The sequence below is a fragment of the Callionymus lyra genome, chromosome 17 (genome assembly GCF_982586985.1).
Source record: "Callionymus lyra chromosome 17, fCalLyr1.hap1.1, whole genome shotgun sequence".
Classification (NCBI taxonomy): domain Eukaryota; kingdom Metazoa; phylum Chordata; class Actinopteri; order Syngnathiformes; family Callionymidae; genus Callionymus; species Callionymus lyra.
Genome location: NC_141834.1, coordinates 23,947,291 through 23,963,760, shown reverse-complemented (window position 1 = coordinate 23,963,760; position 16,470 = coordinate 23,947,291). Strand labels below are relative to the sequence as shown.

The 16,470-nt window shown below is 45.8% G+C and overlaps 1 protein-coding gene across 1 annotated transcript in view; it reads right to left on the bottom strand.

The window, feature by feature from the left end:
• Positions 1–16,470, bottom strand: part of clcn1b (chloride channel, voltage-sensitive 1b) — a 48,279-nt gene that overhangs the window by 18,069 nt on the left and 13,740 nt on the right. Inside the window, exons 2-9 of the mRNA XM_087812397.1 lie at positions 14,576–14,777; positions 13,953–14,084; positions 13,760–13,888; positions 11,850–11,983; positions 11,585–11,662; positions 7,913–7,991; positions 3,224–3,349; positions 2,804–2,888 (exon numbers count right to left, since the gene is read on the bottom strand). Of these exons, the coding sequence (XP_087668523.1) occupies positions 2,804–2,888; positions 3,224–3,349; positions 7,913–7,991; positions 11,585–11,662; positions 11,850–11,983; positions 13,760–13,888; positions 13,953–14,084; positions 14,576–14,777 (965 nt within the window). The remainder of the gene's footprint in view (positions 1–2,803; positions 2,889–3,223; positions 3,350–7,912; positions 7,992–11,584; positions 11,663–11,849; positions 11,984–13,759; positions 13,889–13,952; positions 14,085–14,575; positions 14,778–16,470) is intronic.

Below are 16,470 nucleotides of genomic sequence, written 5' to 3'. Positions count from 1 at the left end.
TCCTGGACAACTATCTGTGTTTTCCTGATGTTGATTTGGAGACCAATGGCGCTGTAGATGGATGCAACCACGTTTAATGCACGCTGTAGGGATTCTGGTGAGTGGGCAAGGAGAGCACAGTCATCTGCATACTGTAGCTCTAAGATGTGTTGGTTGGTGGTTTTGGTGAAGGCTTGAAGGCGCCGAATATTAAAGAGGTTGCCATCCAGTCTGTACTGTATCTGTACCCCATCTGATGGGTCCAGGAGTTTGTGAGACAGGATGGTGACGGTGGAGAGGAAAATGTTGAAGATGGTAGGGGCTAGGACACACCCTTGCTTGACCCCCACATCCACACTGAAGAAGGGAGACTGCTGGCCACCAACACTCACACAGGCTTGCATTCCATCATGGAACTGCCGCAAGATGTTCCTGAACTTTGGTGGAACCCCCAGTTTCCCCAGCACATCCCACAGCAGTTCCTGGTTTACTGTGTCGAAGGCCTTGGACAGATCAATGAAAGCCAGGTACAGGTCCTTGCAGTGTTCTCTGCATTTTTCCTGTACCTGTCTAGCAACAAAGATCATGTCAGTGGTGCTGCGCTGTTGCTTAAAACCGCACTGGGATTCAGGCAGGATGTTATCAGTAGCATGAGATGCTAGTCGAAGGAGCATCACCCGTGCTAGCACCTTTCCGGCAACCGAAATGCCCCTGCTATTACCGCAGTCTGCTTTGTCACCTTTGCGCTTAAAGATTGTGATGATGTTGGCATCCTTCCAATCTTGCGGGATGACTTCAGATGACCAGATGGTACTGATCAGTTGGTGTAATCTGCGAGTGAGGAGGTATCCGCCATGCTTCAGTATTTCTGCCGGGATTCCATCAAGCCCCGGGCTCTTATTGTTCTTCAGGCCAGCGATGGCTTTTCGTACTTCAGCAAAGCTGGGGGAGGAATCCAGATCTGCGACGGTTGGGAGGCATGGGAGGTCAGCAAGTGTGTCCATCCTGGTTGGATATGAGGTGTTCAGCAGGGTGTTGAAGTGCTCAGCCCATCTGTCCAGGATCTTTTGTTTGTCCTTGTACAGGATGGTACCATCTTCTGATCTGACCGGAGAAATGTTTTTCCTCTGTGGGCCATAGATGACCTTGATGGCGTCATAGAAAGCGTGGGAGTTGTTGGTGTCCGCGTGATGCTGTATCTCATGTACTTTCTTTGTCCACCAGTCATTCTCCATGGCTCTGAGGGTGCGCTGGGTTTCAGCCCGAATGTTGGTGAAGTGGGCCTTCAGCAAGGTGGATTTGGGGTTGGAAAGGTGAGCTGCAAGGGCCTTGTGTTTTGCCTGAAGTAGGTTGTGGATACCTGGTGCGTTATTATCAAACCAGTCTTGGTGTCGCCGTCTGGTGTACCCTACAGACTCTACTGCCGTCTGGTAGATAGCAGTGCGTAGAGTTCTCCAGGTAGAGCTGATGTCAGGAACGGCTGGTGTTTCAGGGAGATTGGACAGCTGTAAGGCAATCTGTTCCCTGAGCTGGTTGACTGAGTGCGGGGACTTCAGTGCATCGCAATTGAGCTTGTTGCAGGGTGGCGTTTTCCTCAGTGGAGGATGGAGTTCCAGGGTGAGTTTGGTTCTGATTAAGCGGTGGTCAGTCCAACAGTCAGCTCCACGCATGGCTCTGGTGACTCGCACCTCCTTCCTGTCAGCTTGGCGGACGATGATATAATCAAGGAGGTGCCAGTGTTTAGAGCGGGGGTGCTGCCAGGAGGTCTTGAATTTGTTCTTCATTTGGAACAAGGTGTTGGTGATGACCAGCCGATACTCAGAGCAGAGAGTGAGGAGGCGAAGAACATTCTCATTGAGCTTACCAACACCGTGCTGCCCAAGCACATCCTTCCAAAGCACACCGTCAGTGCCCACTCTCGCGTTAAAATCCTCAAGGAGAATGAGCTTGTCGGTAGTGGGTGTTTTATTTATGGCGGAGTGCAGGGAGAATAGAAGAGTTCCTTGCATTCAGGGTCAGCATCCAGTGTTGGGGCGTATGTACTGATGAGATTGGCATGACGGTGAGTGGAATCCGCCAGGTCATCAATCTTTCACTGATGCCGATCGGGGATTCAGGAATTCTCTGAAGCAGGTTTGAGCGCACAGCAACAACAACACAGGTATTTGGAGCAGGCCTGCGCAAGAGAATAGATTATAGTGAGGGCAGTGGCGCGCAGTCTCTGCCCTCACTGTCTTGGCTCCCCCCTACATTCTCCAGTGGCGTGCGAAGCACGATGACCTTCAGTGGGAGAGAGTTGCAGAAAGCTTCCAGAACACCGGTCTGTTGGTGACTGCCTGATGCGGGTTATCTCCACAGGTTTTTGATCGGAGTGTCCTTCTCCTAGATGAGTTGCCTACCCTGGCTATGAGCCCCATCTGCCCATACTATTTACCCATAGGCTGGGGCAGTGGTTGAGAGGCGCCAGGGCGTGTCCACACACCGGTGGGCCTGCACTCCTTCTCTCTAGGGCCCACTGCTGCTCCGAGATCTCCTACAGTTTAGCCTGGGACCGCGAGGTACCCAGTTTCCGTGTGTGGCCGCGAGGAGGCACTGTAGGAGTCTTGGTGGTGGAGAGGCTATGTATCGGCAGGAGGAGACTTACACATTCTGCTCCTCTTTTCACCCCGGACAGAGGCTAGCCGGTGGCCGTAGCTGAAAGCAGAAGGAAGCAAGCAGAAGTGGCATGCAACATGCACTAGCTACGAGCACTACTACCACAGTTCTACTGCACTGACGCTTCTTTCACACCCTAAACACACACAAACACAACAACAAAACACACCCAATGATGGCAAATGCCGGCAGCTCCTGGAGGTCGAAGGGAAAGTCCATCCTGAAGTTTGTTTTAAACAGAGCTGTGATGGTCACTGCAACACACACACACATGAGTGTCAGTGTGTGGTTTGAAGGAATGTGGATTTGTGAACTTTTGTGTGTATTAAAATGGGTAGTGTGTGTACTTGTTTGTAATGTGTGTGCTTTATTTATATGTTTGTGGCATCAAGTGTCCTGTGTGTGTTTTTATGCAGGTGTAGAGCACTTGAGTGTTAATCTTGTTGTGTGTTGTTGTTGTGTGTCTGTGTGCATGTGTGCATGTGTGTGCATGTGTGCATGTGTGTGCATGTATGTGTGTGTGTGTGTGTGTGTGTGTGTGTGTGTGTGTGTGTGTGTGTCTGTGTGTGTGTGTGTGTGTGTGTCGCACCAGCATCCTTGTTCCAAACAGACAGCACTCTGAATATGAAGGCGCTGAAGGTGGCGGCGAAGTATCCTCTCCAGTAATTCCTCACCGCGAAGTAGGTGGACGTGACCTCAATACTGAACAGCACCCCTGCAGAGATGGAGGGATGAGGAGAGGAGGAGAGTGGAGGGAGGAGAGGAGGAAGGATGGAGGGATTAGGGATGAAGAATGGAGACGACAGGAGACGTCAGGAGGGAGCAGGAAGGAGGGAGAAAGAAAGAATAAACACTTGAAGCCAAGTATGTAATTACACACAACAGGAGAGCCACAGGGAGCACACACACACACACACACACACACACACACACACACACACACACACACACACACACACACACACAAACACACACACACTTATACACACACACACACACACACTTAAATGCACAAAGGTCAAAAGGTCATACACAAAGAACACACACTCTGTACACACACACATTCACTAAGAGGTGTTTGTGTGTCGCCACAGGCGAGTCGAGAATATATAGAAACACAATTGTACAAATTGATATACAATGGACATACAAAGACTCACACTAACACAGTGATGGGCTAAAATAAACACACATACACACAGAAAAAAAAAGTATAATACACACAGTTGTAGTTTGACAAAACACACAATGATGCTTGAACATTCACACACACTTCAGTTCACTTTCAAGGTCATAGAAACACACACACATATAAAGAAAACTTGACACACACACAAAAATACTACCAGAGCACAATACATAAATAAACTACACTAACACACATGTGTGAATAAACAAACACACTAACACACATGTGTGAATAAACAAACACACTAACACACGTGTGAATAAACAAACACACTAACACACATGTGTGAATAAACAAACACACTAACAGACACGTGTGAATAAACAAACACACTGACACACATGTGTGAATAAACAAACACACTAACACACATGTGTGAATAAACAAACACACTAACATACATGTGTGAATAAACAAACACACTAACACACATGTGTGAATAAACAAACACACTAACACACATGTGTGAATAAACAAACACACTAACACACATGTGTGAATAAACAAACACACTAACACACATGTGTGAATAAACAAACACACGTGTGAATAAACAAACACACTAACACACATGTGTGAATAAACAAACACACGTGTGAATAAACAAACACACTAACACACATGTGTGAATAAACAAACACACTTACACACATGTGTGAATAAACAAACACACGTGTGAATAAACAAACACACTAACACACGTGTGAGTAAACAAACACACTAACAGACATGTGTGAATAAACAAACACACTAACACACATGTGTGAATAAACTAACACACTAACACACATGTGTGAATAAACAAACACACTAACACACGTGTGAATAAACAAACACACTAACAGACATGTGTGAATAAACAAACACACTAAAACACACGTGTGAATAAACAAACACACTAACAGACACGTGTGAATAAACAAACACACTAACACACACGTGTGAATAAACAAACACACTAACAGACATGTGTGAATAAACAAACACACTAACACACATGTGTGAATAAACAAACACACTGACACACGTGTGAATAAACAAACACACAAACACACATGTGTGAATAAACAAACACACTGACACACACGTGTGAATAAACAAACACACTAACACACATGTGTGAATAAACAAACACACTGACACACACGTGTGAATAAACAAACACACAAACACACATGTGTGAATAAACAAACACACTGACACACACGTGTGAATAAACAAACACACTAACACACATGTGTGAATAAACAAACACACTAACACACGTGTGAATAAACAAACACACGTGTGAATAAACAAACACACTAACACACATGTGTGAATAAACAAACACACTGACACACGTGTGAATAAACAAACACACGAACACACATGTGTGAATAAACAAACACACTAACACACATGTGTGAATAAACAAACACACGTGTGAATAAACAAACACACTAACACACATGTGTGAATAAACAAACACACTGACACACACGTGTGAATAAACAAACACACTAACACACATGTGTGAATAAACAAACACACTAACACACGTGTGAATAAACAAACACACGTGTGAATAAACAAACACACTAACACACATGTGTGAATAAACAAACACACTGACACACGTGTGAATAAACAAACACACGAACACACATGTGTGAATAAACAAACACACTAACACACATGTGTGAATAAACAAACACACGTGTGAATAAACAAACACACTAACACACATGTGTGAATAAACAAACACACGTGTGAATAAACAAACACACTAACACACATGTTTGAATAAACAAACACACGTGTGAATAAACAAACACACTAACACACATGTGTGAATAAACAAACACACGTGTGAATAAACAAACACACTAACACACATGTGTGAATAAACAAACACACTTACACACATGTGTGAATAAACAAACACACGTGTGAATAAAGAAACACACTAACACACGTGTGAGTAAACAAACACACTAACAGACATGTGTGAATAAACAAACACACTAACACACATGTGTGAATAAACAAACACACTAACACACATGTGTGAATAAACAAACACACATGTGAATAAGCAAACACACTAACACACGTGTGAATAAACAAACACACTAACAGACATGTGTGAATAAACAAACACACTAACAGACATGTGTGAATAAACAAACACACTCACAGACATGTGTTAATAAACAAACACACAAACACACATGTGTGAATAAACAAACACACTAACACACATGTGTCAATAAACAAACACACTAACATACATGTGTGAATAAACAAACACACTAACACACATGTATGAATAAACAAACACACTGACAAACGTGTGAATAAACAAACACACTAACACACATGTGTGAATAAACAAACACACTAACACACATGTGTGAATAAACAAACACACTAACACACATGTATGAATAAACAAACACACTGACACACGTGTGAATAAACAAACACACTAACACACATGTGTGAATAAACAAACACACTAACACACATGTGTGAATAAACAAACACACTAACACACATGTGTGAATAAACAAACACACTGACACACATGTGTGAATAAACAAACACACTAAAACACATGTGTGAATAAACAAACACACTAACACACATGTGTGAATAAACAAACACACTAACATACATGTGTGAATAAACAAACACACTAACATACATGTGTGAATAAACAAACACACTAACACACATGTGTGAATAAACAAACACACTAACACACATGTGTGAATAAACAAACACACTAACACACATGTGTGAATAAACAAACACACTAACAGACATGTGTGAATAAACAAACACACTAACATACATGTGTGAATAAACAAACACACTAACACACATGTGTGAATAAACAAACACACTAACACACATGTGTGAATAAACAAACACACTAACACACATGTGTGAATAAACAAACACACTAACATACATGTGTGAATAAACAAACACACTAACACACATGTGTGAATAAACAAACACACTAACACACATGTGTGAATAAACAAACACACGAACACACGTGCGAATAAACAAACACACTAACACACATGTGTGAATAAACAAACACACTAACACACATGTGTGAATAAACAAACACACTAACACACATGTGTGAATAAACAAACACACTAACACACATGTGTGAATAAACAAACACACTAACATACATGTGTGAATAAACAAACACACTAACACACATGTGTGAATAAAGAAACACACTAACACACATGTGTGAATAAACAAACACACTAACACACATGTGTGAATAAACAAACACACTAACACACGTGTGAATAAACAAACACACTAACATACATGTGTGAATAAACAAACACACTTACATACATGTGTGAATAAACAAACACACTAACATACATGTGTGAATAAACAAACACACTAACACACATGTGTGAATAAAGAAACACACTAACACACATGTGTGAATAAACAAACACACTAACACACATGTGTGAATAAACAAACACACTAACACACGTGTGAATAAACAAACACACTAACATACATGTGTGAATAAACAAACACACTAACATACATGTGTGAATAAACAAACACACTAACACACATGTGTGAATAAACAAACACACTGACACACATGTGTGAATAAACAAACACACTAACACACATGTGTGAATAAACAAACACACTAACACACATGTGTGAATAAACAAACACACTAACATACATGTGTGAATAAACAAACACACTAACATACATGTGTGAATAAACAAACACACTAACACACATGTGTGAATAAACAAACACACTAACACACGTGTGTGAATAAACAAACACACTAACACACATGTGTGAATAAAGAAACACACTAACACACATGTGTGAATAAACAAACACACTAACACACATGTGTGAATAAACAAACACACACGAACAAAAAAGCCACGTGCAAATACACAAGTGCCACACAAACAAAAACCCTACACAAACATGCACACAAATCTTGTGTTATAGTTGTGAATAATGATGGAGAGAATAACTGGACGAGTGTGTGATGAAGTGAAAGAAGAGAGAGACTCACACCTCCTAGTGGTGTACCGAAGCAACAGCCCACGCCCACTGCACAGCCCACCGTCAGAATGTCTGTGTAGCCGTATGGATTCTACTGACACAGAGGAGGAGAGGAGGAGTGAGGAGGAGAGGAAGAGTGAGGAGGAGAGGAGGAGAAGAAGAGTGAGGAGGAGAGAGGAGGAGAGGAAGAATGAGGAGGAGAGGAAGAGTGAGGAGGAGAGGAAGAGTGAGGAGGAGAGGAGGAGTGAGGAGGTGTGAGGAGGAGAAGAAGAGTGAGGAGGAGAGAGGAGGAGAGGAAGAATGAGGAGGAGAGGAAGAGTGAGGAGGAGTGAGGAGGAGAGGAAAAGTGAGGAGGAGAGGAAGAGTGAGGAGGAGAGGAAGAGTGAGGAGGAGTGAGGAGGAGTGAGGAGGAGAGGAAGAGTGAGGAGGTGTGAGGAGGAGAAGAAGAGTGAGGAGGAGAGGAGGAGTGAGGAGGTGTGAGGAGGAGAAGAAGAGTGAGGAGGAGAGAGGAGGAGAGGAAGAATGAGGAGGAGAGGAGGAGTTAGGAGGTGTGAGGAGGAGAGGAAGAGTGAGGAGGAGAGGAGGAGTGAGGAGGAGCAGAAGAGTGAGGAGGAGAAGAGGAGTGAGGAGGTGTGAGGAAGAGAGGAAGAGTGAGGGGGAGATGAAGAGTGAGGAGGAGAGGAAGAGTGAGGAGGAGAGGAAGAGTGAGGAGGAGAAGAGGAGTGAGGAGGTGTGAGGAAGAGAGGAAGAGTGAGGGGGAGATGAAGAGTGAGGAGGAGAGGAAGAGTGAGGAGGAGAGGAAGAGTGAGGAGGAGAAGAAGAGTGAGGAGGAGAGGAAGAGTGGGGAGGAGAGGAGGAGTGAGGAGGAGAGGAAGAGTGGGGAGGAGAGGAGGAGTGAGGAGGAGAGGAAGAATGAGGAAGAGTGAGGGGGAGTGAGGAGGAGAGGAGGGGTGAGGAGGAGAGGGGGAGAGGAAGAGTGAGGAGGAGTTAGGAGGAGAGGAAGAGTGAGGAGGAGAGGAGGAGTGAGGAGGAGAGGAGGAGTGATGAGGTGTGAGGAAGAGAGGAAGAGTGAGGAGGAGAGGAGGAGTGAGAAGGAGAGGAGGAGTGAGGAGGTGTGAGGAAGAGAGGAAGAGTGAGGAGGAGAGGAAGAGTGAGGAGGAGAGGAGGAGTGGGGAGGAGAGGAGGAGTGAGGAGGTGTGAGGAAGAGAGGAAGAGTGAGGAGGAGAGGAAGAGTGAGGAAGAGAGGAAGAGTGGGGAGGAGAGGAAGAGTGGGGAGGAGAGGAGGAGTGAGGAGGAGAGGAAGAGTGAGGAGGAGAGGAAGAGTGAGGAGGAAGAGTGAGGAGGAGAAGAAGAGTGAGGAGGAGAGGAGGAGTGAGGAGGAGAAGAAGACATTGATTCAAGTGAATAAATAATAGTTAAAGAAGGAGGTGCAAACATGCTGAACCAACAGAAAACAAACACAACAACACAACAAACACAACAAACACAACAACACAACAAACACAACAAACACTGATGCAGAGAAACAAAGAAGATAAAGACTCGTGACTCTTCACCTGATGTTTGAGTCGCTGTGAACTGACTGGAGGCAGCAGAGAAGATGTTCTCACTGCAGGAGCATCATCAGCACAAGACACACGTCATCCATCCAGACGTTCACACATGACCAAGACCTGGAGATCTGGAGATCTGAAGACCTGAAGATCTGGAGATCTGAAGACCTGAAGATCTGGAGATCTGAAGACCTGGAGATCTGGAGATCTGGAGATCTGAAGATCTGAAGATCTGAAGACCTGAAGACCTGAAGATCTAAAGACCTGAAGACCTGAAGACCTGAAGACCTGAAGATCTAAAGACCTGAAGACCTGAAGACCTGAAGACCTGAAGACCTGAAGATCTGAAGACCTGAAGACCTGAAGATCTAAAGACCTGAAGACCTGAAGACCTGAAGATCTGAAGACCTGAAGACCTGAAGATCTGAAGATCTGAAGATCTGAAGACCTGAAGATCTAAAGACCTGAAGACCTGAAGACCTGAAGATCTGAAGATCTGAAGATCTGAAGATCTGAAGATCTGAAGACCTGAAGATCTGAAGACCTGAAGATCTGAAGACCTGAAGATCTGAAGACCTGAGGATCTTCAGATCTGAAGACCTGAGGATCTGAAGATCTGAAGATCTGAAGACCTGAGGGTCTGAAGATCTGAAGACCTGAGGGTCTGAAGATCTGAAGACCTGAAGATCTGAAGATCTGAAGATCTGAAGACCTGACGATCTGGAGACCTGGAGACCTGGAGACCTGGAGACCTGGAGACCTGAAGACCTGAAGACCTGAAGACCTGAACCCTGAAGACCTGAAGACCTGATGAACTATTCTTAACCACTGGAACTAAATATGACGGAGACCCTCATGGAAGTCCTGGTTCTCAGACTTGCCTCCCACGGGAGCAGCGAAGCAGGTGGCCACGCCCACAGCACACGCACACACCAGCAGGTCCTGGTTATGGGAGCCATTCTGGGGTTAAAGGTCACGGGATTGATCAAAGAGGGGGGGGGGGCATTCCGAGGGGAGGAGAGAGAGGTCAAGGTTAGTACACATGCCAGACATGAGCGACACACTATTAATACAGTGAGACACAAACACACACGTCTGTGTGTGAGACCATAACACACACACACACACACACACACACACACACACACACACACACACACACACACACACACACACACACACACCCCCCCACACACACACACACACACACACACACAAGGATGTGAGACCATAACACACACTCAAGTACAAACTATTTGTTTGTACAATTGTTCAGGATCCAGGTTTATGAGTGTGTTGTGTTCTTGATTGTAGTTCATGTCACGACAACATCACTCTAAAAATGACGACACTGTTGTGTTGTGTTCTTGATTGTAGTTCATGTCACGACAACATCACTCTAAAAATGACGACACTGTTGTGTTGTGTTCTTGAGTGTAGTTCATGTCACGACAACATCACTCTAAAAATGACGACACTGTTGTGTTGTGTTCTTGAGTGTAGTTCATGTCACGACAACATCACTCTAAAAATGACGACACTGTTGTGTTGTGTTCTTGAGTGTAGTTCATGTCACGACAACATCACTCTAAAAAATGACGACACTGTTGTGTTGTGTTCTTGAGTGTAGTTCATGTCACGACAACATCACTCTAAAAATGACGACACTGTTGTGTTGTGTTCTTGAGTGTAGTTCATGTCACGACAACATCACTCTAAAAATGACGACACTGTTGTGTTGTGTTCTTGAGTGTAGTTCATGTCACGACAACATCACTCTAAAAATGACGACACTGTTGTGTTGTGTTCTTGAGTGTAGTTCATGTCACGACAACATCACTATAGAAAGGATGACACTGTTGTGTTGTTCAAGGACAAACATCGACATCACGAGAACCTTCAAGGACGGGTCTTGAAGAACACGTCACATGCTTGAGTTAATTTGTCGTATTTATTACATGTACATGTGAGTCCACCCTGCCTGCACTCTCTTCTTCACCTCACTCTGGACAGTGACCTTCAGACCTCAACCCTCAACCTCCTCCTTCACTGAGCCCTGAGCGTGTCAGGACCAGGTCATGCGTGAGCGAGAACACGTCGTGCTGGTGCAGGACCCTCGACCTCAGCTTACCTCGTAGACGCCAGAGAAGATGGACATGAAGCGACTCAGAACCGCCGCACAGATGCTGGCGATGTGGACGAACGGACCCTGAGGAGACGAAGCAGTCGTGTGAAAATAAGTGATTCCAAACTGGGACGAGTGGCATCAGAGCAGATCAATCACAGGGGTAGAGCTGAAGCTCAAGGTTCTCCTGCTGGAATAACATGCTTCACGTCTCTGGAGAGCGTCATGACGGGAGATGATTGATTACAGAAGAAGAAGAACATCTTCTCACCTCTTTACCGACTGGCATCCCACTGCCCAGGCCTGCAGTCAGGCCGATGACTTTAGCCACGAAGGCTTTGAGAGTCAGATACTCTTTGAGGACCACACCTCTCAGGATGGTCTTCAGCTCAGGAATACCAGATCCTGCAGGAGGACAAATGAAGGTGACTTCAAGACCAGCAGCTCTTAAGGTAAGGTAAGGTAAAGTAAAACTTTATTGATCCCTCAGGCGGTCTCCTTCGGGAAAAAAAACAACAAAGACAAAGATACAAAGACTAACATAGAACAGAACATCCACTTCACATTCACTCCACTCCTGCCCTGAACTCAGGATTATACAATTTAATAGCCCGAGGGATGAATGAGTCCCTGAGTCTATTTGTTTTGCACCTGGTAGGAGCATTCGTAGGAGGATTCACACGGATCAGCTGTTTAGATTGACCTCTGAGCAGAAACAAGACCTTGAGATCAGTGTAGAAGTTCATCATGACATCTGGACACGAGTGGCGGAAGCTAATTGAACAGGTTTATCGCCACCCGCCCGTTTCGTATGTTGACGGTAAAACGACTGCTGACAGATGTAAGTAAGATTGGATGACATCTATCAACCTGACCGACGCGTACTTTCACGTTCTGATAGTCGAGAGACATCAGAAGTACTTGCGTCTCGCCCTCGAGGATCGAGTGTGTCAATGCACTCGACTCCCGTTCGGCTACTCTCTGGCACCCAGGAACTTCACCAAGTGTGTGGAGGCAGCACTGGAACCAATGAGAGCAAATGAGGTGAGGATCTGACCTATTTGGCGACTTGTTGATCCTTGCCAGGTCAGAGGCAGAAAGTCACACTCACACACAGAAGATGTTGAGCCAACCTGGGGTTCATGGTGAACCTCAGCAAATGCGCTCTGACTCCAGTCCAGCAGTTTGTTTACCTGGGGGTGCTGCTGAACAGGGAGGAAGGATATGCGTGCCTCCCGGACACGAGTATCCAGCCCATTCTCCAACTGACAACACAGTTGCTGGAAGCTCGCCGTCATGAAGAAGAAGGACGGCAGCAGGCGCTGTTATGTCCAGCTGTTATGTCTAGCAGCAGCTCACACGGCTGTGCGGCTGGGCTTGCTGCATATGAGGGAGCTCCAGAGATTGTTTGGTCGTCTCAAGCGGGGGAGTCTGAGGTTAATAGTGGTGGCGCCGTACTCCCCGGGCAGGGGGGACTCTGACGGAACCCCTGGTGCTGGGTCTGCCTCTCAAAGTGTGGCTCTTGCATGGGACAAGCTGAGTGGGACTCACTTGGACCCGGGTCAAGATCGTCTTCACCTGTTGTGCTGTGCGGGTTTTGTTTTGCGGCGCCTGGCCTCATTCGGCCGCTCTGATGCCCTATTCTTTGCCACGGTAGATGTTGGCCTGGTGAGCCGGTCTTCCCTCAGGCCTTATCCAGGCCTACCAGGCAGCGGGTGGATCTGCTCATAGCAGATTAGGGGCACATTTCACCCGTGGTGTGGCAGTTTCAATGGCTCTTCGCAGGGTGTTGTCTTGGGAGCTTCTTGGGCATCCACCTCAGCCTTCGCTAGAGCCTCGACATGGCGACAGGATCAGTAGCTCATACTGTTTTTGAGCAATTCCATTCCCCCGAGGCCCGCGGCCCCAATGGATTTGGTTCCTGGGCCAGCGGGGCCCTAGTGATGCTGCTGTCAGGAGCGTTTTCAGTTGGAGGAAGTGCGGCGGGTGTTTCCCGCCTCTATAGGAAGTGGACTGCACCCAGCTGGGTGGCGAGTTCATTAAGCTTTCTCAGAGACAAGGCGGTGCCTCAAGGTACACCAGTAGCGAAGAGGTTAGAGGGCTTCGCACCAATTTGTAGAACCTGAGATTATGAAGATAACAAGATATAGTGAGTTATAGTGATCAGTTGTGAGAACTCACCGATGGCCTGAGGAGACACCAGGTGACAGAAGAGTGACGCGAACATGACGAGGATCATGGGATATGTGACCCAGGCCAGGTACTGCAGCGCCACGTTGCCACTCAGCTCGCCGTGCATCCACTTATAGGCTGAGAGGAAACAGAGAGAGTCGGACTCTGACCCGGAACAAGGGGCTTCAACAAGCATCTGTACCTTGAAGACTCTTGGCACTGGTGTAGTCCATACACCAGCTGACCAGAGCCATGGTCAGACCCAGCAGGACCAGAAAGATCCAGTCCTCCCCGAGTTTGGTCACAATATAGCGTCGCACACGAGCCAAACAATCTGGAGGACGATCATGGAAGGAAACAAATGGATAATATCATCACAATATTGACATTTACAATGTTGACACTTTCTTTCTTTTATTTCAATAACTTCTAAAAAAGATCATCATTTCTAGACGGATGATTGGCGGAAAGTTTGATCAGTAGCTCTATTGGTAATGTCTGGTGACTCTATTATACCAACATTTATATTGAATTTAAAACCATTAAAAAACAATGGCTTATGGAAATAGAAGATAAAACTTGATGTGTTAAAAATAGCATGCCAAGAAATATTTCCTTATCCCTCGTGTTATCTCAGGGTCAAGGTGACCCGAAGGCCCAGAGATAACACAAGGGATACCAAAAAACACATTTGTTTTCGGGACTGAGATAACATTTCAATACAGAATTGATTGAATTCAATTACGTAAATAAATAAATGCTTCAAACATTTCAATCAAGAAACTAAACACGTGAAGCATCCTGGATGCTAATGCTAATGCTCACCTTGGCACTTGGAGTAGGGGCGGGGCTTCTTGGTGGAGGACACGTGACTGGGATGAGACTCGAGCGCCGGCGGCTGATGCTGGTTCCGTCGACCTCTGCGGACGTTCTCTCCGGCCTGACGCTTCCATTGTCTCTCGGTCAGCAGTCGAGCCGCCTCTCGTCGGGCGAAGTTCCCGAGCTGCTCCCGGTACTCGCCGTACAGCTGCAGGACACAGTAGATCCAGCACTGACCCTCAAGCAGATCTGGTCCAGAGACAGAACCACCAGGAGACACACAGTAGATCCAGCACTGACACTCAAGCAGATCTGGTCCAGAGACAGAACCACCAGGAGACAAACAGTAGATCCAGCACTGACACTCAAGCATATCTGGTCCAGAGACAGAACCACCAGGAGACACACAGTAGATCCAGCACTGACACTCAAGCAGATCTGGTCCAGAGACAGAACCACCAGGAGACACACAGTAGATCCAGCACTGACACTCAAGCAGATCTGGTCCAGAGACAGAACCACCAGGAGACACACAGTAGATCCAGCACTGACACTCAAGCAGATCTGGTCCAGAGACAGAACCACCAGGAGACACACAGTAGATCCAGCACTGACACTCAAGCAGATCTGGTCCAGAGACAGAACCACCAGGAGACACACAGAAGATCCAGCACTGACACTCAAGCAGATCTGGTCCAGAGACAGAACCACCAGGAGACACACAGTAGATCCAGCACTGACACTCAAGCAGATCTGGTCCAGAGACAGAACCACCAGGAGACACACAGAAGATCCAGCACTGACACTCAAGCAGATCTGGTCCAGAGACAGAACCACCAGGAGACACACAGTAGATCCAGCACTGACACTCAAGCAGATCTGGTCCAGAGACAGAACCACCAGGAGACACACAGAAGATCCAGCACTGACACTCAAGCAGATCTGGTCCAGAGACAGAACCACCAGGAGGCGCTGGAATGTGCGGCGTGTGTGTAAAGGATACACACCAACATGAATACTCTGCCGGACAGAAATAGACAAAACCAGCAGAGAGATGGAAGAACCTCGTAAGGAGGACGACAAGATCTTCCTGAACCACCATCTCAGCTCCAGCTTGCCCACGACCTGGTCCTGGTTCAACAGTGATGAGAACCTTCAGGTGGAGACTGTTGAACAACAACTAACACTCTTGTCATCACCATCAAACTATCTGCCATGAAACACGTAGGATTCAACGGTAACTATTTTATTTAAGATCATTAGATGAAAGTTAAACAAAGGATCTTCTCAATAAATCAAATAAGAAACTGTAGGTTTTGCTAATGTGAAAACTTGAAAAATAAATGACTAAATGTCAGAATAATTCAGATCATTGAATACTTCACACAGTCAGTGATACTCGTGTAATACTTCAAACTAACAATGGATCTGAATGAGAGACGGTTTTCGTGGAAAACTAAATCATAGATGAAATGAAGTGGATCTGCTGTCACTCACATCAAAGTCGTCTCTGCTGCTGCTTTAACTGGATCAACGATGATGTCACCAGAACAGAACCAGCAACCCTGGTCTTCAGATCACAGTCTTTAAGAAAACAATCATCTGAAGGTTCTTTTACCTGCATCTCCTCAGCTGTCATGATGCTGCTGTCGTCCACCTCAGAGACCTGAACGTCCTCTCTTAGTCTTTTTTAGTCCTCTCTTAGTCCACTCTTAGTCCTCTCTTAGTCCACTCTTAGTCCACTCTTAGTCCACTCTTAGTCCACTCTTAGTCCTCTCTTAGTCCACTCTTAGTCCTCTCTTAGTCCACTCTTAGTCCTCTCTTAGTCCACTCTTAGTCCTCTCTTAGTCCACTCTTAGTCCTCTCTTAGTCCACTCTTAGTCCACTCTTAGTCCACTCTT